The sequence below is a fragment of the Myodes glareolus genome, chromosome 5 (assembly GCF_982192425.1).
Source record: "Myodes glareolus chromosome 5, mMyoGla1.1, whole genome shotgun sequence".
Taxonomy (NCBI): domain Eukaryota; kingdom Metazoa; phylum Chordata; class Mammalia; order Rodentia; family Cricetidae; genus Myodes; species Myodes glareolus.
The window spans coordinates 113873097-113899096 of record NC_142030.1 but is presented as its reverse complement, the minus strand read 5'-3'; the positions used below and the strand labels follow the sequence as shown (position 1 = coordinate 113899096).

Genomic DNA, 26000 nt, shown 5'->3' with positions numbered 1-26000 from the left:
CACAGTGAGGCAATTCCCTTACAATCTATAAAGCCCTCAAGGTGACAGATGATTGAAAATTCTTTTGAGAGGAGTCCTTATAGCATTTGACCCAAAGCTCTGATGCAGGTGTAAGTGACAGGCAGCAGCTTAGGAGTCTGTAACACTTCTTCCACACTGGGTAACATGTAAAGAATGTACTAACACTACCCTTAGATTTGACCCATTCAGTTTTAAACCAGTGAAAACATTTCCTATTGGTCAACAAACTGAGATAGAAATGGTCCATGCCTGAGAGAAGTTCATACACCATATGGAAAGGTCTAAGGAGCCTGTGGTTTGGGGGAAGCTGTGTGTTACAAATGATGAAATATGGAATCAACAGAAGCCCGTAAGGCCCAGTTCTCTGAGAGACAAGTGACTTAAGAATGACATCAATACATTTCAAACTGAACTGCAGTCGATCCCTTGCGTGAAAGCAGCTATAGCAGTCAGTCATAAGGACACCAAAATTACTAAGCAAACTTTTCTAACAAGAGCGAGAATACAGACCCAGTGACACAAACTATAACCCTGCACTCAAGAAGTTGGGGCAGGAGGCTCTGGTTATGCAGTGAGACTATGTCTCAGAATAAACAAGCAATAATTAAAAAAGAACTAGAAGTTGTTTACCTTTGCATGACTATGAACGTATTGACCATGTATTCGTCTTCATTTTTTGTTTTCTGAAGCTCTTCAGCCAAAATGTCACTCATGGTACACTGGAGCAGGTAGGGCACCTCCACATTCCGGTCTCCATCAAACACACCGTAGAGGGCCTCCCGGTTGTCACGGAAGTTATTCACAGACAGCGCTGCGACACACAGTCTGTGGGTAAGAATACGTCTGAGATGAGCCCATTCATCCTCTCTTCCCTGTGCACAACTCATTTCTATTTTTAAAGGAATGCACTGGTTTGTTTCTTCTTGCCTCCAGAAAGATTTGGGTTAACAGATCCCAGATGGTTTGTATCAACTAATTTCTGCTTGCCTCTCTTCCTTCTCTTCTGATTTTAATATTTTTAAAATTATTTATTTTTAAATTTTATAGGTGTGAATGTTTTGCCTGCATGTATGTTTGTGCACCACATGAGTGCTGCGGATTCCAGAGGAGGGCAATTAAACTGGAACTGCAGGTGGTCTTGAGCTGCCATGTGGTGCTAGAATTGAACCCAGGTCCTCTGCAACAGCAGCGCATGCTCTTAACTGTGGAATCGCCACTCTAGATCCTATTTTTAATATTTAAAAGGACGTTCTTTTAAGTGTGCTGGGGGTGTGCATGCACATGAGAGCAGATGCCTGCAAGGCTAGAGGCATCAGCCTCCCTCAAAGTGCAGTTGCAGGCAGCCTAAGTGTCCTGACATGGGTGCTGCAATTCAGAGCAGGAACTGAGTCTGAATTATTTGCAAGAGGAGTTTATATGGTTTTGACTGCTGAGCCATCTCTCCAGCTCCAATTTTATTTTTAATGGCAATGAAAAATGGAGAGTAAGAGGAATGATAAATAGTATTAGAACATAATCTCCTACCTACACATGTATACAACAAATAGTTATTAAGGAGAACTATCAAATCAAAATAGAGCGACAGATGAAACACGGGGAGGGGATAAAGAATGTGAAATGTTTGAAAAAAGAAATGATCAGCATTCGGCCAGTGGTGCTCACCCTGCGGATTTACTGGTAATGCCCTGGAGCTGAAGGAAGAAGACAACAGTGTTGGCTGTGCAAGACCAGAAGGCAGGATCTGCCTCCAATATAAAACCAAGAAGTCAGGCATAGCAGTACATACACATAATCCTAGCACTTGAAAGGCTGAGTGAGAGAATCAAAAGTTCAAGGCCAGCCTGAACTACATCTCAAGACCCTGCCAATAAATCCCACAAAACAACAGCTAAAGACAGAGCAGAGGAAGAGGACTTGGAAGGAGAGTGGTAGGACAACATCAGACAGCTTAATGAATGGGGAGGAGGACTTAAAAAACTTTATAGCTACAATTTCAAATCCGATGAAAACTATAAACCTATGGATACAAGAAGGTCAACAAACTACTTGTAAGAGAAATAGGGGAAAAACTTAACTGAAGCTCAACAAAAGCAAACTACTAAAAACTAGCATGAAGGTGGGAGGGTGGATTGCGGCGCAAAGCCAGAATTGCAGCAGACTCCCTGTGGCGAAAATGCAGGTGACTACAGAACAGCATCATCCTGTACTAAATAGAAAGCAGTCTAGATTCCCAAACCAGTGAAAGACTTGTGGAATAATCTTTTTTGTATACTGTGAGGATGTGTTACTCAGAATGGCCAATAGGTAGGCGGGATTCTCGGTATAGAGAGAACACTGGAAGAAAGGCTGAATTGTCAGCCAGATAGAGAGAAAGCAACATGTGGAATACAGAGTAAAGGTAACTGAGCCACATAAAAGAATACAGATTAAAAGATACAGGTTAATTTAGGTTGTAAGAGCTAGTTAGTAACAAGCCTAAACTATGGCTAAGTTTTTATAATAAGAAGTATTTGTGTTGTGATTTGGTAGCTGCCAGGAGGGACAGAAAAATCCACCTACATATGGTGACCAATGTCCAGTCACATATATCCACATAAGACCCGAGAAAGCTTAAAAAGAGTTTCTAAACACACAGAAATGGAGCCAAACATGACTTCCTGGTCTTGTGTCCCTCATGCTGGCTGTAGTACAGAGACATGTCTCCTGAAGGTGCCAGTGTGCTTGAGCTGCCAGTGCACCAAGAGCTAAGCCATGAGGCAGGTTTAAGGTTTTGCTCAGGTAGACAAAAAAGGTAACAAATAAGCAGTAAAGCTGGTTCAGATGGGAAAAAAACCCTCTAAACAGATTATAGTATATATAACAATGTGTATAGGCTTAAGATAAAAAGGGTATAGACATTCATAGAAAAAATAGTTTAAAAAATGAAGTAAAAATTTCAAAGAAAGAGTAGAGTAAAATTAAAAACTAAGTCACATAAGGATTAAAAATACACAGGGAGTCTGGATCCTATATGGTGTCTTGTTAACTTCAAATTTTTAAATGCACAAGTACATAAAATAATAGATGCTGAAAGACACTGAATTATAGAAACCGCTAAATTAAACCAGCCTATATATTTTAAAAATATCTTAACTTCAAAATTAAAGTTAGATAATGTGTTGCCTTGGGAAAGACTACAGGGCAGATGATGTGTAACTTGACATGGGAACTGATTGCTTGACATGGGAACAGCAATGAGATAAGATGAGACATGATAAATTTTATTAGCTACAGAGTCCTCATGACTTATTATTACATGCCATCTTTTCATATGACATGACAGAGATACATATTAGTTTAATTATACAGTTCAAACACACTTATAAAGTTTACAGTTGTCTTTTACCTGCTCAAACATAAAACAAAAAGTCATCTTTAACTGCCTTGTGCACACTACACATTCCATACTTGTGTTAATGCAGATATGCATGTTACCTTTAAAAGTTTATGTGTTTTCAGAACATGGGGACTAGACACCAATGAAAACGGGGGGCCCTGGTGATTGAGCCTCTCATAGTGCCTCTGTTGAACGTTCCTCAGAGTTCTGCATCCAGAACAACTTCAAAGCTTTTGATTGAGATGGTCAAGACTCACAGAGTACTCTACTCAGGACTCAGATAAACCTTACACTTTCCTGTTGCACAAAGACTGGACAACAAATAATATAGCTAACTTACCCCAGGACTTGACCATTATCCCAATTTTTCCAGGGCTTCTTAAAGATGCTAGTGCCCTCAGACAATAATAAACAGTCTACAGAACACAACGCCCACATTCCCAAGAGGTGGGTGGGTGGTTTTTGGTCATTCAATGGATTATAGATGCTTGTCATCATTTTGGAGGGTTGGTTACAAATTGTTATTGGTCATGGTCAAGAAAAATGCTAAACAAAAGAATTAAATTCAATGATCTCTTTCTGAAGAAAGGTGGATATAGTATAAAAATGATAGAACAAAAGGGTGGATTATTGAGTTTACTTTTGAACAACCAATAGTCTCACATACTTTACATTGGTATGGATTTTGGTATACTGATACAAATTTAAAGTTATTTTTGTTTTACTGTATATATGTTTCTATTCTTGTTTAAGGTATTGTACCTGGATAACTATTTAAAAAATGTAACATAAAGTTTTAGTCCTTAAAAACTATTTAGAATAATAAAGAAATACAGGTTAATAGTCATCTATAACAATCAAAACTATAGTCATGTTAGGTATGTTTTCATGGCCGTATAGAGATATATTTTAGACAGATAGGTGATCTTCAAACACTTCAAAGACCTATAAAATCTGGCATTTAAAATGCTTTAATAACATAAGGCTTTTCATGACAGTGAGACACATCTAATTATGGTAGCACCAATTTATTTCAAAAAGAATAATGGGTATTAAAGAACCTCCATATGGAGTTTTCTTTCTTTGTAACAAAAGCTAGTGATTTGAGCAAGAAACTGCCCTTGCCTTGGCTGCTAACAGTATGCTATCCAAGCTGTACTGGCAGGACACAAAGAAAAAAACTGCCAACTTTGCCAAGACAGGGTATATCAGTCCTTCAAAAATTTCTGCTTCAAATAAAGGTCTCTCAGATATTATAAACCAAAGATATAAAAAGTCAAAGATAGATGCCCTAATGTAGATGAAGTTTCTGTTCCACCTGGTCCCACAGCCATTCAGTTCCAAAGAAACACAGAAGCTTATGTTAATTATAAATGGTTTGACCTATTAGCTCAGGCTTATTAACTAGCTCTTACAACTTAAATTAACCCATAATTCTTACCTATGGTTAGCTGTATGGCTTGGTACCTTTTATCAGTGAAGCTTACCTTGCTTCCTCCGTGTCTAGCTGGTGACTGCAGAGTGAGCCTTTCCTCTTCTCATAATTCTCCTAGTCTGGTTTCTCCACTTATACTTCCTGCCTGGCTACTGGTCAATCAGTGTTTCATTAAACCAATACAAGTGACAAATATTTACAGGGTACAAGAGCATTTCTCATAGCACCCTAATGTTATAGAGAAATTTTGGGTACTGTCCAGGCAGCCAGATGTCTCTGTCATTTTGGAAGTGGTTTACACTGAACTTTTATTTATTTACTGTTTATTCAGATAATATTATATCCTTCTGGGGTCTTTGATGGAGTTAAAGACAAGACAGTTATAGTTTTCCTTAGTAATGATAAAAGGCAAATCAGTTAAAGAACTTTGGACTCACTAAAATAGAATGAATAATGGAGTATTTTCTCCCAAATTACAAAATAAAAAAAGGACTGGACTTTGTGAGTGTAATCCTTACCTGATAATTGTTCTTATTTTACATAGTTTTACTATGTCAGAGTTAAATCCTTTCTTTTATATCAGACAAAAAGGGGGAAATGCTGTAGAACAATCTTTTTGTACACTGTTAAGATGTGTCTTTGCCAAGGCACTGTCTTATTAGTTTAATAAAAAATGACATGGTCATCAGCTAGGCAGGAAAGCATAGGCAGGACAGCAAGACACAGAGGGAACAAGATATGCAAGAGGACAGGTAAATGCCATGAGTCACATGGCAACAAGTACATGAACGGAAATGGGTTAATTTAAGTTATAAGAGCTAGTGGGACAAGTCTAAGATATCAGCCGAGTTTTCATAATTAATATAAGTCTCTGTGTCATGACTTAGGAGCTAGATGGCAGGACAGAAAAATCCGCCTACACAAAACAGCCTGGGAAAGTTAAAACTGATGACATTTCAGATGTACAACAAAAGGACTTCCCACCTGAAGATTTCACTGTAAGAAATACAAAAGGAGACCTGATCTCTACAGAATAATGAAGTACACCACAAAGAACAAGTGAGAAAGACATGTTTTACTGCCACAATGGGAGTGTGGCACCTACCACATGAAGGCAATAAATGCTGTTCAAACAACAGCACAAAGGCAGAGGCAGAAGTTGAGATGTTCCTAAGATTCTTTATGAAGTGATATAGGATTAGAGCTAAGCTACAATAAATAAAAGATTATACTATAAAGCCTAAGGAGTATACACACACACCCTACACAGCACACACACGCACAAACACACACACACACACGCTCACAAACACACACATATCCTAAGCAGCACACACACACACACTCCTAGTGACACGCACTGTAAACAACACACATATATTTACACATGCATGTAGGTACACACACAACTGAAACAAGGAAGATAACATGAAAAATGGGTTAAAAACATTTAACCCAAAAGAATTATGAAAAAAAACTAAGTTTTTTTTAAAAGAAAGCAAACAAAAATAAAAAATAAGTTGAAATTTAAACTTAACATATTTTCATTAGATACAAATAGGAGATCTAAAACTACCCAACAAAACCAGAAAAATCAAATGGGGGGGCAAGATTTAACTATATGTCACTTATAAAAAAGAACATTTTAAATTTACACAGAGGCAAATAGGCTAAAAGTAAGAAGATAAACACCAGCATATCACCTTCTAGCCACTGATTCCTAGAAACACTTGCTACCTGAACCCCAGAGGCACACCCAGCTGGGACCCAAGTCTAGCTTCCACTGTCCTTCACTAGTCTCGCCCACTCCAGCCCTGGAGCAGCCTGTTGCAGGGATCCTCCCACCTACCCGCCCTATCACACCTGCCTCTTCAGACACTTTCTCTGTCCTACCAGCAGGAGCCCCTCCTCCCACAACACCTCCACTCCCTGGGAACCCTGCCTCTTGGTGTGGGCAGGACCACCTATCTTTTCCCATAGCCATTCTCAACCTTTTCTTCTTCCCATCTCTAGTACACTGTCACCGTGAACCTGCAGAAGCACTCTATGCCAGAGAACCCAAAGTCACAACACTTTCCTAAGGTCCAGAAAGGGAAGCAGAAACCAGGGATGGAACTTCAGTCCAACAAAGACAACACCAAACATCTGTACCTAGACTTGCTTCAATCATCCTAACTCCAGATGCTGAGACACCAGTGAAAGACACAAGAAGAGCCAATACATGTGCTCCCACCAGGGCTCAGCAACCCTGCTAAATAGGCCCTGGGAATGAAGCAAAAGACAATAACTTCAAAATAGCTACTGTGAACAAGCTAAGGGACCTTAGAGAGGATGGGAAAAAACTGCCCAAATGAACTATGAAAATACACAGTGGAATGAAATAAAGAAAACATTCAATACATGAAAGTAGAAGTAAAATCACTAAAGAGAACTCAAACTGAAAAAAATTTCCAGCTCATTCTATAAGTCCAACATCACTGTAACACCAAAAATCAGCAAAGACATAAGAAAATACATATCAATATTCATCTCGGAACACATACATACTCAACAACCTACCAGCAAACTCAACTCCATAGCATATAAAAAGTGTTAATATATCATAACCATGTAGAATTTATCATAAAATATAAGGCCAAGTTAACATTTTAAAAATAATCAAAATTGGAGAGTTAAGAATGCTTTCGGAGATGACTGGAGTTTACTTGTCACCAACTACATCTGGTGGCTCAGAACCCTTAGAACTGCAGCTCCAGGAGAATCTGATGACTCTGGACTCGACACCTACATTCACGTGCACATACCCACTATATAGAGACAGACACACAGAGACCCTTGAGTAGGGTATGGTGGCACACATCTTTAATCCCAGTACCTTTGAGGTAAGCAGTCAACAGATTCCTGTTAGTTCAAGACTAGTCTGATATACCACAGAATTCCAGGCCAGCCAGAACTATATAATGAGATTATTGTTATTTTAGACAGTATAATAATAAATAATAAAAACAAAAACAAGTCAATGAAGTTCACCATATCAGAGTCAAAATAGAAAAATATGACAATCTTTCTTCTATATAGCAAAAGCCTTTGACAAGGCATGCTATCCACCTACTCACCCACCTCCAATTGGTTTGATCAACTGTCTCAAGCCCCACCCCTACTGAGGAGATACTCGCAGTGGATGCTTGTTGGGGAGGGAGCATCACTCTGTTTTAAGGGTTTGGCACTGGTAGGTTTCCATGCTCCAGTGCGCACTCCCCTACAGATGGCACTAACTGGATTTAATAGCCTATAAATAAAAAGAAATAACAATAGATAGGAAGTTGAGGGAGGTATTGTGAGAGATATGTAGGGAGCTGGAGAGGAAAATGGTGGGTAGCCATGATCCTACTTCATTTTATACATGTATGACATTATCAAAAATAAAGAAAAAGTGCTGGAGAGACAGCTCAGCAGCTGAGAGGACTTGCTGTTCTTGCATTCAACTTGAGTTCAACTCCCCACACTGACATGGGGAGTCAAAGTCATTTGTAACTGTGCTTCCAAGGGGGAGCTGATAGCTTCTCTGACCTCTGCATGCACCAGTCATGGATGTGGTTCACAAACACACATGCAGGCAAAACATTCATACACATAAAATTAAACAGATCTACAAAAAAAAAATTTTAAAAAGGAACAAACCAGAAATAATTTATTTTCTTATACTACATACATGGTTATTTTTATCTTATTTTTTGTAAACTTGACACCAGCTTGGGTCATCTAGAAAAAGGGAGGCCCAACTGAGAAAGTTCTTCCATCAGACTGGCCAGCAGGCAAATCTATTTTCTTGGTTAAGGACTGATGTGGGAAGTCCCTACCTACTGTAGGTAGTGCTCCTGAAGGTCCTGGGTTGTGTAAGAAAACAGGCTGATGGAGCCACAGAGAGCAAGCCAGTAAAGTAAGTTGAGTTTGTGGCCTCTGTTTCAGCTGTCACCTTCAGGTTCCTACTGACTGACCTTCACAAACTGGAACAAACCCTTTCTGTCAAAAGTATCTTAAAAACCCAAAGTAGTTCTTTAAAATCAGGAATGAGATAGGTTTCTATTCTCTCCACCAAAATTCAATATAGAGCTTCAACTCTAGTTACAGCAGCAAGATAAGACAAAAAAAAAAAAAAAACAACAAAAAACAAAAGTGATACAGACAAAAAAGAAGAGGGGTATCAAACTACCCCTTTATTTGTAGACAATATAACCCATAAGAAAACTCTCAGAACTGCCAATGGTTAGCAAGGCACAAAATCAACATGTATACCAAGGAGATTCCCAAGATGCTACAAGAGAAATGCTAGTAGCTCATAATAGTTTAAAAAACAAAATATTAAATAAACAGATAATAATAAAACACATGGGAATATATCTACCAGAAGAGTGAAAAAAATTCTACCTTCAAAATTTTAAGACACTGAAGAGAATGATAAATACAAGACGGAAAGACTACTCACACCCAGGGATTGCAGAATTAGTTTCCTGAAATGGCTGTAGTACAAAAAGCAATTTATAATTTCATGTAATCCCCATCAACATTCCAAGCATTCTTTATAGAACTGGAGTAAACAATCTTGAAATTCATATACCAGTACAAAAGACCTTGGATAGATTATGCAATCCTGGACAAATGAACAATGCTGAGTTAAAAATTGTAGTACCCAACTAATTATTGTAGGATAAACAGCAAAGTCTTGATAAAAAACAGAAACACGAAACAAAGGAACAGAATATCGGACCCAGAAATAAATCCACACAGCTACAGTCACAAGATACATATGTTATTTTTTTAAAACAAAAATATCATTGAGTTCATTTTGTATTGACCAACCATTCCTGGTCATGGGAGTCTACCTTGAAGTGTAGTTAATATCCCCATTGAGACCCCATTAGAGAAAACTAGTATTTTCTTGGCAAGTGAGTATCAACTGCAGATAGCTTCTTGGTTAAGGGTGGGAGTCTGTGTCCACTTCACCCTCTCAGGTGAAACCTGAGAGGTTTGAACCTGTGCAGGCCCCATATATGTGGCCATATGGCGTGGGAGGTCCTTCTGTCTATGTGTTGCTTTTATTGGTTTCAGACAGTGGGATCAGATCTACTAGGCTTACACAGGCAGGAGAGCATGGCAGATTCCTGCTGCCATACACAGAGATATTTCCAGGTTGAGTGCAAGACCTGGCAGCAATGGTACACCCACCAGTTTGAAAGTGGAGAGAGGTAGAGCCAGCATTCAGAGTAGCTGCAACCAAGCTGCTGACCACTTTAAAAGCTCTTCAAGACAGTAAAGAATTACAGATAATGCAATAAGGACAGATTCAGACATAAAAGATCTCTAAATGGATCACAGTGTTGCATAAATGTACGTAGGCTTGGGAGAGAGAAGAAAAAGAGTAAAGAGAGTTAAAAAAAGTAAATTGTTTTAAAAAGAGAAAAATAAGCCACGTAAAGATGAAATATACACAGAAAGTCTGAATTCTGTATATTATTGTGCTTTCTTTGACTTTTTTGACTGTAAAGGAGCTAAATACAGAGAGCCATTTCATTGTATGGGCTGCTAAACTAAACCAGCATGTATATTATAAAGATATCTTGACTTTAAAATTTGAGTCTAAGGATATGTTGCTTTGGAAAAGAGGTTCTTCTCGTTTCCACAGAGGATGAGAACCTGTGGATTTCTTCCAGACTGGTGTGGTATGATAGACCAAGAACCCCCACCCCTGAAAGGTCGCCATAAACACTCTCAAAAAATTACTTCACCCAACTGCTGACTGAGATGAACCTAGCATATAGGATACACCATAAAGATCTAATTAACAGTGTTCCCAATCAGCAGGAAACAGTATAGACAAAACTACACCCATATTCTCAAATATTGTCTATAAATGTTTGTTTACATTCAAAGGGGGTATAATATAGATACAAATAACTTGTACTGATATGGATCTTGGTTTATTGATACAAATTTAAGGTCAATTTTGTTATATGTATATGTATTTCTGATCTTGAATAAGGTATTGTGTTTGTGTAGCTCATTTAAAAATATAATGTAAAATTTAAAAATATAAGTTAATAGATAGTAATCTATAAAAGTTTGTAGCCATGTTAGTTAGATTTTCTAATGTATAGAGATATATTTCAGTTAAATAGGTATTCTTCAACTCTTTCAGAGACCTTCAATAAATAAAGTTCAATTTTATAATCATCTTAAAATTCTATTTTCCTCCATTTGATGGAGTGATATAGTTTTTTAAGTACAGGGGGGGTCCCTCAGATTCCTTTTCTATAGAAGCTTTTCATGTTCTCTGGTCTGAGAAGGACCCAAAATATTCAAGTGCAGCTTCTTACTTGGGTTCTGAGGATCTGAGGCAATACAAGAAGAAAGCATCTTCCACATGGAGACAAGGAGAGACTGAGATGCTCCCTGTCCCTGAGGGAGCAGGCAGCTGGCTCCTGGCTCAAAGGACTAGTTCATTTGTAAGGGAATAACATACATGGAACATCTAAAAAAAATATCCAATTAAAAAGAAACCCTCAAAATAATGCCCCTAAACACAGTCCTAGCAGCGTCAAAGAGTCAAAAGGAGGTAAATAAAATGAGGTTTGGGGGTTGTTGTCTACTTTCTCTTTTTTGATTCAGCTGGCAGTCTGCAGGTATGTTCACTCTAGTAGCTCACAGGCCAGTACATTTGTCAATTACATACTTTTCTCAACCTTAAGTTAAAAATAATATGCAGGAAAACCAGGATTAATTGTTGTTTGTTTAACTCACATAAACAGGTAGATGATAAATGTCTTGGAATTAGAAAGCAACCTCGTCCTGGAATTTGTAAGACAGTTTCTCTCGTCTAACATGTAACTGCTTCCACAGAGGCACCCCAAGTGTCCTGAAGAATATGTCAATCTAATACAATGATAGCACTAAGTGAGAAGAGCCAGAGCCCAGGCAGAACAGAGGCTGCTAGGTGTTCTGCTAAGTCTCCCGACAGGTAAGCAGGAAGGGACCCATGGCCTTCCTATGCCCAGATAAGGACTCGGCATGGCAGCACAGCCCCACTCTCACGCTCCATGAAGAACACTCAAAGCCTGTGGTTTTCAGGTGTCGACACTTCAGAAATACCTCTGGAAACTCTAAAACTTTCTGATTAAGTGGGTCTAGGGTAGTGATGAGGCAGGTGTGAAGGTGTTTGTGTCTGTTCATTTTTTTCAGTTCCCCTGCCTCCACCTTCTGAGTTTGGGGATTACAGACCTGGATGGGAATGTTGTTGTTTTATCTGATTGGTTCAAACTATACCCAGATTTAATGAGCTTATTACTGAATCATTTTCCACGTTCTATTCATTCACTCTTCTCAACAATGTTCTTATATCTTTGCCAAAGAAATTACGACTACTCTAGTTTGTAGGAGGCTTTGCTTTCCTAGTCATCAGTACCTCCTCATACAAATAAGTAAGTCTGATTAGCTTGACTATATCTCGGGAAAATCCACATTTGTACTGGAGAGAGGAGTGACTGGTGAAGTAGGATAGAAAAAGAAATTCCAATGAACTACTACTGGTGGCAAGAGAAGCAGATGACGCAACAGGGTATCAAGAACCAAGGCTGCCAAGCTAGTGTAGTTCCGAGCATATTTCAGTCAGCAGTCTAAGTAATCTTGAGTATACACAATTAGCTACTTCTCTCTTGTAAACAGGCTTCCAGAATGATAAAGGGGCTTTTCAAAGGAGGAGAGATACATTTCAATACTCAGGCCTTTTGCTAACACTGGAGTCTTACATAGATATGTGTCAGTTACATCATATCCTATCAACATCTTTCATAAAATAAGAGTATGTGATGCCGCGCAGGTACCCAGCCTGGTGTTTAAACAGTGAGGAGTGAACTTCATTCTGGAGAAACACACACTAAGAAACACAGTAGAAAAGGATATGTGCCACCAGGTCTCCTACCCAAGGAAGGAAGCAGACACAGGCATTTTTGGTTCTAAGTTCTACTCAACATACTTGTTTTTCACTCCTGATGCTTCAGTGTAACCATGACTCCATACTGCTGGGGCTCCAGATGCATCTCCTGCTGAAGGTTGGTCAATCTTGAAGCAGCGGATGTTACTAAGGAGAGAAAAGGCAGCAGGAATGATTAGGAACAGAGGAGTATGAACTTTCACCTTTGCCTAAGAAGTGAAAACTGTTAGGCACTTTCCTCTTACCGTAGTCTCTGCTGCGTCTACTGTGAATGAAGTATTATCGGCATCAAGAACCTGCTCCTCAGGGCTTTAAGTTAACAGTGAGAACAAGGGCACACACCTGGCATAAGGAGTAGTTTTCACGGTGACACTAGAGCAGCAATTAGAGACTGGCAGACTGTATGCTACAAGTCCACTCTTCCCTCAGTCTTGGCATGCATAAACACAACTTGGGAAAACAGTGAGATGGTTTAGTTGGTAAAGTAGTAGTACAAGCTTGAGAACCTGACTTTGACCTCAGTATCTGCATAAACAGTTGTAATCCCAACATTGAGGAGGCAGAGACAAGATCCCTGGTCAGTCAGCCTAACCTAATGGTGAGCCCTAGACTCTGTCTCAAGAAACAAAGTGGATGGCTCTTGAGGAATGAGGTTGACCTCTGGTTTCCAAGTGCACATGCACACACATGAACATGAATATTACATACTTAAATAAAACTAAACATAAAAGGCCAGGCATGGCTGTGAGCATCTGTAACCCTGTACTGGTTTGGTAAGGGGGCTAGAGATAGGAGGATTTCTGGGGCTTTCTGGATGCCAGCCTAACTACAGTTTCAATGAGTGTGGCAGAGGTCATCTGAGCATATGTTCAGGTGTGCACATGCCCCCAACACACACACACACACACACACACACACACACACACACACACACACACACATCAGAGAGTGGCAAAGCAGGTCATCTGAGCACATGTTCAGGTGTGCACACCCACACACACCCCCACATCCACACCCCCCCAAACACGAGTATACTCTCAATTACTAGCTATTCACTTTCTCACTTGGAAAACATAGGTGGTATTAATAAAATTAATTCTAAATTTCATAGTAGGCTATTAAGTCATCTTTTCAACTGTTTTGATCTTATCAATAAAAGAAAAGCAATTGTGGAAAATTCATTTACACCGTGTGAATATATGCCACTGTAATTGGTTTAATAAAGAAGCTGACTAACCAATATAGCTGAACAGAATAAGGCTAGGCAGGAAAGCCAAACTGGGAATGCTGGGAGGGAGAAAGGTCACAAGATTCCAAAAGGGAGTCAAGAGTCACAAGAAAATGCACAGAGAAAGATGGGCATGCCACTCTGAGAAAAGGTACTAAGCCACATGACAAAGCATAAATAAAAAATATGGGTTAACTTAAATGTAAGAGTTAGCTAGTAACAAGCCTGAGTTATTGGATGAGCATTTATAATTAATGTTAAACTTTTGTATGGCCACTTGGGAGTATGTTATGAGACAGACACTTTTGACAACAAATGGCACCCAAATGTTAGGCAACTACATCCACATAAAACCCGAAAGAGCTTGGGAAAGAGTTCTAGACACACAGAATTGGAGGAAAGAGTAGCTTCCTAGTCTTGTGTCTCTCATGCTGGCCATAGCACAGGGATGCGCCTCCTGGCTCCAGCACCATGGGATTAGCCACATGGTGGGTTCCCACAGTCTTTCATGCCAACTGTATTACAGAAAAGTGTCTTCTGGCAATTACCTGAGAGAGGGCTAGTTGGCAAAACAGAGGCTAAGGCCACTTAACAGTATAAGGGCTCATGGAGTTAGAAAAGGATTACAGATATACAATAATGACAGATTCAGACAAAAAACCCTCTAACAGGTTAAAGTGTGTTTACAAACACACATAAGCTTGGGAGAGAGAAAAGAAAGAGTAAATACAGCCATAGATTAAAAAATACAGTTTTAAAATACTCAAGTCCTTAAAAAGGGAGTAAGCAATATAAAAGAAAAAAGTCACGTAAAAATAAAAATACACAGAGTCTAGATACTGTATGTTATTGTTTTGTCTTTAAATTTTTTGACTGCTGAGGAAGGAGCAATAGCTCCTAAGATACACTGGATTATAAGAGTTGTTGGATTAGACCAACCTATATAATTTAAAAATGTCTTGACTTCAAAATGGAAGTTAAAACATACGTTGAGGAAAGGATTATGCTTACATATCCACAGGAAATGAAAGTCTGTGGATTCATTTAAAATTAATGATGATCAGGTTTGATTGAGGAAGACCCACTGAAAATCCTAGCTACAAACATAAAGAAATAAACCTAGAAGAGCAAGACACATGATGTATATTTTAGGCTCAAATATAAAACAAAAAACAATTTTGGCTGACTTGTGTACAATGCACAGTCTATACTTATAATAAGACATAAATGTTTGCTACCTGTAAAAGTTTATGTATTTTCAGAACAAGGGGACCAAACAGCAGTGAAAACTGAGGCTCAGGGGACCTTGCATTTCACAATGCCTCTTTTACAGTCTTCTCAAAATTCTGCATCCAAAACAGCTTCAAGGCTGCTGGCTGAGATGGTCCAACCTTACAGACTGCTCTAGTCAGGAATTCATTATTATCCCAATTTTCTGAAGGTTCCCCCAAAGACACTACTGCCCACAGACAAGTAGTCTAGAGAACAAGGCCCACGTGTCCAAAAGATGGGTTATGGGTGTTTATTATTTAAGGAGGTTTAGTTACAAATTGTTATTTGTCTTAGTTAAAAAAAACTAAGCTATAGAGTTACATTCAACGATCTCTTTCTAAAGGAAGCAAGGGGGATATGACATAGAAATGATGAGATAAAGGGGTAGATTATTGACTTGAATCCAAAAAAACAACTATTAATCTTAAATTTACATCTGTATGGATTTTGGTTTATTGATACAAATTTAAGGTTAATTTTGTTATAATGTATGTATATTTCTACTCTTGTTTAGGGTATTGAGTTTACGCAGTTCATTTAAAAATGTAGTATATAATAAAGAAATACAGACTAACAGTCATCTATAATATCAAATTATAGTCATGTCAGGTATGCTTTCAACATCATAGACAGATATATTTAGATAGATGGTCTTCAAATACTTCAAAGACCTACAGAATATGGCATTTAATATTTTCAACAACCTAAGGCTTTTCATGACAGTGAGTCAAGTCTGCTCCTGACAGTGCCAATATACTTCAAAGAAAATGATGGGCATTAAAGAAACATAGTATGGAGTTTATTTTCTTAATGGCAAAAGCTAGTTATTTGGGCAAAAAACTGTCCTTGCTGTTTTGTTGACTGTCCAAACTGGACCAGCAGGACATAAAAAAGGAAAATGCTGAACTTTGCCAATACAAGGTAGGACAGTCCTTCAAAATTCCCTGCTTCTCAGAAATGTCGGTCACAAGCCAAAATTGGATGATCCAACATTATGGAAGAACCCAGGGTAACTGTCAATGGCACCAGATGTCCCTGTCATTAGCTTACATTTCACTCTTTTTGGGGTCTTTGACAGAGCTGAAGATTAGATAGTCAAAGTATCCCTTAGTTACAATCAAATGTAAATTAGGTATAAAACTTTAGTGTCACAAAGATAAGATAAATTACAGAGTAGTTTCTCTAAACTAGTCAAATATAAATGGACTGAATATTATAACTGTAATTCTTAATATCTGTTTTGCTATATATTAAAAATATCTTATTTTTTAATTATACAAAATGGGAGAAATGTGGACTATTCCTTTACACTATGTGAATATATGTTCTATGACTAGCTTAATAAAGAAGGTGACTGGCCAATAGCTGAATAGAATAAGGTTGGGTGGAACAGTCAAACTGAGAGTGCTGTGAGAAAGAAGGGTGGAGTCAAGAGTCAGGAGCAGATACAGAGAGAAGCTAGATGGGCATGCTATACTTAGAAAAGGCATCAAACCATGCAGCAAAGTGTAGATAAGAAATATGGGTCAACCTAAATGTAAGAGGTAGCTAGTAATAAACTTGAGCTATTGGTTAAGCATTTATAATTAATATTACGCCTCTGTGTGGTTACTTGAGAGTGGCTTGAAGGACAGAAACTTCCACCAACAGGCATGTGCTCTCCATAGATGCTATATTATATTTTCTCCCTTTAAAATATTATCATGTTCCTGTCTCCATCTGTCACACACCTCTGCCACATTCCTGATTCTAAGGACAGCTGATGGTCCGTTTTCAAAGACTTTACAGGCCAAAAAATTTTCAGAGAAATAATTCCATTTTCCAATTGTTACAGGAAAAAAAAGTCAATGTCTCTGCCTTGTTCAACAATCCTTTGTAATGAAGCACTCATCACTCTAGCTTAACTAAGTAACTCAACAGTCGCCTAAAAGATGGCAGCATGAACTCCTAACATCTTGCCAACTGGAATGGGACTGAGCCTAAGACCTGGGGCCACAGAAGAGCTCCTGTACTCACTCACTCTAGTTCCCACAGAACAAGCCCATCAATTCCCAACCACAGTAATGTGTAGAGAGGCTCCAGTTAGTAAGAAGACACAGTCTCTGTGACACTAACCAGAAGGCAACATTTTCAGTATTATGATTCATCTTTACTAATTATTTTTTAACTCTGAGAGCACAACACCTTCACCACAGGTCAGTCTCTCCAGTAACACATGCTAACTGCAGAGACTTTAACAGTTTTTGTTCATGCAAATATTACTGTGGGATCATTTATCTGTCAGCAATCTATCTGTCATCTACCTACCTATCATCTGTGACCTGTCTGTCTATCTACCTACCTATCTATCATGCATCTATCATTTATGGTGGTTCAGCATATTTTTATAATTATGTCACAGATATTTTCAAGTTATTTTATATTTGTTCCAAATATTACTGGAACTACCCTGGTAATTATCTCATTTGAACTGAGGATCAATGAACAGTTGATGACTTCTAGGGGATAGGGTTAGTTTTCTTTGAGAGTGTGGTAGGCTGATCACATTCTAGTGGATGGCCCCACTGGTGTGGAAGAATTGTCTGTAAACTGTCAATCATATTTTAAATAAACGCTGATTGGCCAGGCAGGAAGTATAGGCAGGAAAACCAGACAGGAAGTAGAAATGATGCAATGAGAACTGGAGAATTCTGGGAAGGAAGAAGCTGATTCCGCCCATTCCTGCCCAGACTTCCAAAGCAGCAGGATGTGATCTGTCACACTGAAAAAGGTACTGAGCCATATGGCAAACATAGATCAGAATAATGGGTTAATATAAGCTACGAGAGCTAATAAGTAGCCTGACCTAATGGGTCAATCAGCTTTATAACTTACGAAGTCCTCTGTGTGATTTTCCTTAGGGCTTGCCGGCTGTGGGGTAGCAGGCAGGAAAGAAAACACAAACAAGTAGGACTCCTTCATATTATACCCCACACCTAAGAGTATAGAGTGGACAGGTCATTTATACTTCAAAAACGTCAAGGGATTATGAGGTAGGATTATGTCTGGAAGGAACTGGGGGAGAAGTTGGAGGTTGGGAGTAAAGAAGAAAAAGGAGAGAAAATTAGGAAAGCAAAGTTTTAGTATTCAGAGCAATGACCTAAGCAAGTGTTTGAAAGACATACAGGATGGGTCAGTCACTTTTAAAGAAAGCTGTACTAAAGAAGACCAGGTGCTCTTAAAGAGTCAGTCTGAATTGTCTGAGTACTTCTTTCTTGATATACTAATAAGCTTGAACATCTTTTTGTGCATGGGTATAATTCTTTTTTAAAAAATTTGAATGTCCGTGGTTCATTTTCTATTTGAATTAGAAGTAAATTAATTAGAATTAATTTTGTGTATGTGCACATGCAGTATATTCAGGTAACTTCTTAGAACATAAGAGGTCACTGGATCCCTGGAGCTGGAGTCCTCTGTAAGAACATACACTCTTGACCATTGAACTATCTCTCCAGTCCAAAAGGAGTATTTCTTCCAGGCATATAAGAATGATTTCTGCTAACAGCACTAATGCTTTAGTTTTTCCAGTATTTCTTCCCAACTGTCATCTGTCTTTTAGATTTACTTTTAGTAGTTGTAGAAATTAATATAAGCATGTGTGTGTGTACACTGGTCTACATATACTGACTTCTTTTATTGAGACTTTCTTAATCCTTTCTGACATAAAAAATAAATCTATAGTTTACAAATATATTAAAATCATTCCCCAAATTCTTATCTTTTCAGCTTTCTCCTAAAATATGGCAGATGACTTATGAAAAAACCCCACCCATCAGTGTATAGGAACATATGGCAGAAATAATAACTACACTGGGCCACCACTCACATAATCCTACACCTTACAGGAGAATACTCTTACTATTTGTTACCTATCCTTTAGGGTGTGTTTCAGGTATATGCAGATAGTCACATGTACAATGCACACATGTTTAATTTGCAAAACATGGGATGATGTGTGTACAAAGTTTTTGGAAGTTTTTTTGTTTAATACTATATTGTAAAGACCCATCTGATTACTACTACAGCTTGATATCAGAGTGTTAATGGTTATATTTGTAAAGCCAATATAATTATATCATAAATATATGGAGTTCTGTGATGAATATTCACACAGTGGCACCTTTTCTACTGATGCTACTTTATACTTCAACTCATTACACTTTATCAACATTTGCCATTAACTCTTTCAAAGGGAAGAAAACTTCTGCAGGACCTAACTGTAACTATCCCACACTTCCCATTTTCTTTTCCTCAGAGAATCCAGATTTGAGTTTGTAACAGCTTCCTTCACATCACCTACCTGGTTCAAAATCTTTTGGTTACATCTGCATTAGGTGTCACAATCATGTAACCAGGAACCATCGGGATTTATGTTCCCATCTTGAATAATACCATCCTTCAGTGTTCTGTCCAGCTCTGTATATGGCTACTAAGTCAAAAGAATCTTCCTGTTTCAAATATTTATCAAGTTGTAAATTCCACTACTAGTGAACACTTGAGAGGCCTCAGTGCTTTGTAAATACTCACTTCAGCAGCTCCAGGCTTTTGTGGTCCAGGGCAAGGCGAGGGTTACCAGTCAAGTCTAGCTCTTGCAGTTTAGGTGGCAGGTTTTCTGGTAATGTGATTTCGCTCAGCTCATTACAGCTTAGATCTACACACTGCCGGAACAACAGAAACAAGGTGATCTGGAGAGGCTGCAGACGAGCACTGCCCACGACAAGGGCAGCTCTGCCACTGTGCCTCACTCATTTAAGGATTTGGCTACATAAATTCTTTTCACTTTCTTTGACTCTACCATTAATCTTTTCCATTGAAGTCTAGCTCTGCATTTAAGATAAAGCATTAATTGCAAAAAACCCAAAAACAAACAAACAAACAAACAAAAAAAAACAAAACAAAAACCAACAATTTCCCATGACTTATATCTGTGCCTGTTTGGGCCTTCAGGACTACAATTCCAACATTAACATGAACTCCAAGGACCTTCTCAAGGCAAAAGAAAAGAAGAGGAAGACACAGAACTCTAAAAACAAAAACAAACCTGGACATAAAGAAAATAAATAACAAATTTGAAAATGGGGAATAGGACTAAACAGCTTTCAAAAGATAAAACACAAACGGTTGAGGAAGACTTCAAGAAATGTTTGACATTCTTAGCCCTCAGGGAAATGCAAACCCAAACTAATTTAAGATCTTATACCATTCAGAATGGTCAGCGAAAACAAAAGCTGGCTCATGAAGTAAGGGTATGGGGAAGAACATCTACTCATGGTTGGGACTGCAAACTGCTACAGCTATAATGTAAATAAGCCTGTCAGTTCCTCAGGGAGCCTGGAACAGATCACCTCACGATCGGCTATACCAGTCTAGGGCATATACCCAAAGACCTATACATCCTACTACCGAGACACCTGCACATCCATGTTCATTGCTGCTCTATTCATAATTGCCAGAAACTAGAAATAGCCTAGATATCCATCAACTGATGAACAATTATGAAAATATTGTACATTTACACAATGGAAAATTATTCAGTTGTTAAGAAAAAGGAAATTATGAAATTTTAGGTAAATGAATGGAGCTAGAAAAAGTCACCCTGAGGTAAGTAACCCAGACCTCAAAAGGCAAATGTTGTATGTTTTCTCTTACATGTGGATGTTAGCTTTTAAGCTTTAGATGTCTGTGCTTCAATCCAAGTAACTACAGAGATTAGGTACCTAGGAAGGGACCAGTTTAGAGGAGGAAAGCTTCCAAGGAACGGGAAGTAAGAGCATAGTACTTTAAAAAAGGTAAAAGGGAAACTAAGATGGGAGAGTTAAATGAGGGAGGGGGACAGAAAGAAGGGTAAAGGAGGGAATGTGGGAAGGGACAACTAACATCAAAGTGCATTTGAAAAGCCATATGGAAACCTAGTACTACAGAAGCCTTCTAAATATATACAAATATGAAAGAAATCTAATGGAGTCACCAAATAATAGGGTAGACAATGCTGCAACCAAACATCTTATGCCACTAAGTGAAACCTCAAGTGACAGGAACTGACTACATCTTTTTGAGTCTATTGGCCAAAGGTGTCCAAGGAACCCTAAATATCATAGACTATTGATTACTTTTCACAACTTGATACTAAGTTGCTATTGCTGAAGGAAATGTCATCAAACACAAGAGATGCTAAAAGCTTCTACTGATTAGTATTCATGGTAATTAAGGTACTCTGCATGCTACTGGAGGAGAAAGGTAATCAGTACCACCCAGCTACAAACCCTGAGATCTACAAAAGGAACCTGCCTGCATAGATACTGGTGCAACAGTGGACAAAGGAGGAGTAGCCAACCACTTTTTTTATTGGATCTAAGGCCCACTCCATGAGATGGAATCTTTACCTGACACTGCTTAAGTGGTCAATACCTGAAATCAGATAGCAAGCCAGCCTGGGGGAAAGCCTATGATTATTATTTCGCTAAAAGAACACAGCAGTAAGATGACTTCTGATGACATAACTATGTATCATATGTATATACTGCTATACCTATAGCGCAGTGCCTCATATATACCATATATATACACTGCTATAGCCATAGAGCAGTGTCCCATATATATCTCTCATATGTATACACTACTATGCACATAGAGCAGAGCCTCACTCAACTGACATCAGAGAAGCTTCTTGCTGCAGATGGGATTTAAGCATGGAGAGCCACAACTGTACAATGTGCAGAGAGTGAGAGACTTTGGAGTACTCAGTCCTAAAGGGGATGGATGTCTTCATTAAATCCTTCACCTCAGGGCTCAGGGAGCTATGCAGAATAGTAGGTGGAGAGACTACAAGGGGCAGAGTAGACAGATGACTCCAAGGAAACTGTTTTTCAGACCCAACATGACTGATAACATATGAACTCACAGAGACTGTGGCATCAGGCACAAGACCTGTACAGGTTGAAGCCAGATGGCATCCCAGTACTGATAGTGAGAAGTGGACATCAGGTCCCACTGCTACCCAAGAAACTGTTTGCAAGTGATACACCTGTTGTCAAAGGAAACATCCACTTTCTCTAATGGACTGTCCAGGGTATATTAACCACACTCTGATGTAAGAGGGTCTTCTATCTATCTGTTGTTTTCACTGGTTAATTAATAAAGAAAACTGCTTGGCCTGATAGGTCAGAACATAGGTAGGTGGGGAAGACAGAACAGAACTGTGGGAGAAAGAAAGCAGAGGCAGGCAGACGCCATGAAGCTCCGGCCCAAGATGGACGAACGTAGGTTAGAATCTTCCTGGTAAGTCACCGCCTTGTGGTACTACACACATTAATAGAAACGGGTTAATTGAGATGTGAGAGTTAGCTAGTAAGAGGCTAGAGCTAATGGGCCAGGCAGTGTTTAAATGAATACAATTGTGTGTTGTTATTTCGGGTGTAAAGCTAGCCGTGCGGGAGCTGGGCGTGATGAAAAGCAGGCCTGCTTGCCTCCTCACTACAACACTCCAGGGAAGGGCATGTGTCCAGAGGTAGTTGGCCTACAAAAACAAACTCAATGGTAGTTTTGCTTTGTTGTGGCATTTTTTTGTCTTACTGGTCTTTTGCCTGCTTTGATTTTTGTTCTTACAGGATTTTTCATTATTTACTTCTTTGTTGTCTCTTTGTTTCTTATTTTTTATTTTTTGTTTGAAAGAGAGTGAGAGAATAAAGCTAGCTAGGTAGAGGAGTAGAACTTGGAGGAGCTGGGGGAGCGCATAATCAAAATATATTATATGAAAAAAATTTAATAAAAAATTCATCCATTGAACTTGCACCAGAAATGTAGAAAATGATTAGTAATGCAAGAACACAGAAGAAAAAGTCAACCCTGGAAGATTGCACAGTGATTCAGGGAGTGATAATAGCCGGTCCTTGGGAGGAAGAACTGGCCAGAACAGGAACAAGTTTGCAGAAAACCCTTCTCTGACATCCTACACCTCCTGACTTACAGGTGAGTACAAATACCTTGAATTTGGAAGACACCACAGAAATGCTTGTCAGTTTGAGTTAGAATCAAGGTCGCGATCAGTGGTTCTCAACTTCGGGGGCACTGGAAGACCCTTTAAGGGTCACCTAAGACCATCAGGAATGTTAGTTGTTTGCATTACAATTCATAACAGTAGCAAAATTACAGTTATGAAATAGAAGCAAAAATAATTTTATGGTTGGGGTCACATGAGGAACTATATTAAAGGGTTGCAGCATTAGGAAGGTTGAGAACTACCGGTCTACATTATAGAGATTTTACTGGGGAGAAAAAACTCTACAGAAAAACAATGTCTAAGAGGAGAGAGATAACTGGCTAGAAGTAAGGTACCACCTGATTGAACAATCCTAGCCTATGTGGAAGCACAGAAGTCAAAGTATAGACCTGCTTCTCTATATAAAGTTGCACTTGGATATAATTAGTCAAATGCAATTAACATTTTTTTTTGAGAAAGAGTTTCTCTGTAGCTTTGGACACTGGTCTGGAACTTGCCCTGTAGACCAAGCTGGCCTGGAACTCACAGGGATCCCACCTACCTCTGCCTCCCGAGTGCTAGGATTAAAGTCGTTCACCACCACCGCCCAGTTAATCTTCCTTCTAAATTGACATGTACTAAGTATACTGATTTTTTTTCAAATAGATTTTGGATTTAGTTACAAGAATTCATACTATAACATAGTATATATTTATCTCCTAAACGTTCATATGCTCCCAAACAGCATTCAATTCCTCCAAATACTGGATTTCCTGATATATGGAATCAATTGCAAAATTTGAATTGAATAAAATGCATCCTGTGTTAATGGATCAATTTCCTAGTGTTGATGCTTTTTAATAATGGCTATAGGTCTGTTATAGGGTGCCTGGCACATGTTTCTATAGCTTCGGTTACCCTATAAAGAAGACCAAAGATTTTCACAGTGAAGAAAAGCAAAATGGTATAAAAAATAATAAAACACAAAACAAGCATGAGATTTTTGGCTGAAAAGACCTGAAGTTACGAGGACACCCCATGCTGTCTTCCACATTCCTCAGAGTAGAAGCTCACTGCCCTCACCCACAGGCAAAAGAGGCCATCTCAGGGCTGCATCTGAGGACCAGTCACAGTGCATCACTTTGTACAAGGGCATCTGTAAGCAGCCGCTGAGTAAGGACAGGAGCTAGCACTGGCCCTGTTCTTATCTGCTCTGTAAGGTGAGACATGGTCTTGTAGAAAAGGACATAGTCTTGAATTCAGAAGCATCTGGAGAAACTAGAGTTTAAAAACAGATGGAAACATAGACAGTCAGAGTGCCATAATTTTATAGGTGCGAGAATGCGTAACCCGAGCTCACTGCTGGTCTGTTCCTGTGGAGGTCAGAACAAAGTGGCTTTAAAGGCCTTCTTTCCTGCTTGCAGCTTCTTCCTGAGTCCTTTGAAGATGCTCTGCCCCAAATGAGAGGTGACATCAGATTCCCTGGTTTTCAGAACATTTCCTAAATGCCTATTGCTGAATCTGATTCCAGGACTCGGATGCTGGTTTCTGTCTCTGCTGCTATATGTACATTACAGAAGCTGCCCTGACTTCAAATCTATGAGCTCAACTACTCTACCCACTTGCACCTTTACCCAGCTGCTTTCTTTCCATCACCTCGTGTTCTGAAGAACCAATTCTCTTGCTCCGGCCACTTAACCCAGCCTTCTCACCACATTCTGGAGATCTTCACAACTAAGCATGAGCTTTTTAACTGCACACTTGTGACAAGAACGCCTAACAGGCTTGGTGGGCATAGCGGAGCCAGGCTGAACCACACTGCTGGTTCTGAGGTAGTATTCCTCCCTTGCTGATTAAGAGGTGATCTATATTGGGAGGAAAGTCTATTTACAGCTTCTTAAAGCCACTGATTAAAAATAATCTAGAGTCCATCACTTGGGAATGAGCTTACAGCATGTCAGAGTAACTTACGAAGAGAACGCAGGAAGCCACATTCAAGAGTCATCACAAACCATGAGACCTGACACACAGGATCTGAAGATGTGGTGCTGAACTCCCACATACAAGCTGCACTGACCAAGTCCCATTGGCGAAAACCCATTTCACTTGTGTAGAATAAATTCCCACGAAGATTACTGAAAGTGACTACATTACTCTGCGGCCTCTATGCAGCTCCGGGGCCCCAAAGGGAAGGACAGAGAACCAGCTTCACATGCACCTTGGTTTCTTGATATGTCAGCCACCAATGGCCTAGGCATGGACCCATTTCTAATTCCTTCTCTTCTTACCTCTTCAGGGGCTACATCATGACAGTCAGTGTGAACTGACAATCTAACAGAGTCTAGAGTTACCAGTGAGCCAGGCCTCTAGGCAAATAATCCAATGAAAACATGGGGTAGAGATCTAAACAGAGAATAATAATAAAAAAAATATAAAAAAAATCTCAAAAGGCTGAAAGAAATGCTCAGCATCCTTAGCCATCAGAGAAATGCAAATCTAAACAACTCTGACATATCTTGCATTGATCAGAAGGCTAAGATAAAAAATACTGATGAGAGTTTAAGCAGCCTAGATATCCTTCAACCAAAGAATGAATAAAGAAAATGTGGTACATTTACACAATGAAATACTACTCAGGGGTTTAAAAAAAAACAAACCAAAAAA

General features: G+C 39.0%; 1 protein-coding gene across 1 annotated transcript in view; it reads right to left on the bottom strand.

The window, feature by feature from the left end:
- The window catches only part of Phlpp1 (PH domain and leucine rich repeat protein phosphatase 1), a 204539-nt gene that overhangs the window by 6694 nt on the left and 171845 nt on the right, over positions 1-26000 (bottom strand). Inside the window, exons 13-15 of the mRNA XM_048443747.3 lie at positions 19886-20016; positions 12862-12966; positions 652-846 (exon numbers count right to left, since the gene is read on the bottom strand). Coding sequence (XP_048299704.3) covers positions 652-846; positions 12862-12966; positions 19886-20016 — 431 coding nt within the window. The remainder of the gene's footprint in view (positions 1-651; positions 847-12861; positions 12967-19885; positions 20017-26000) is intronic.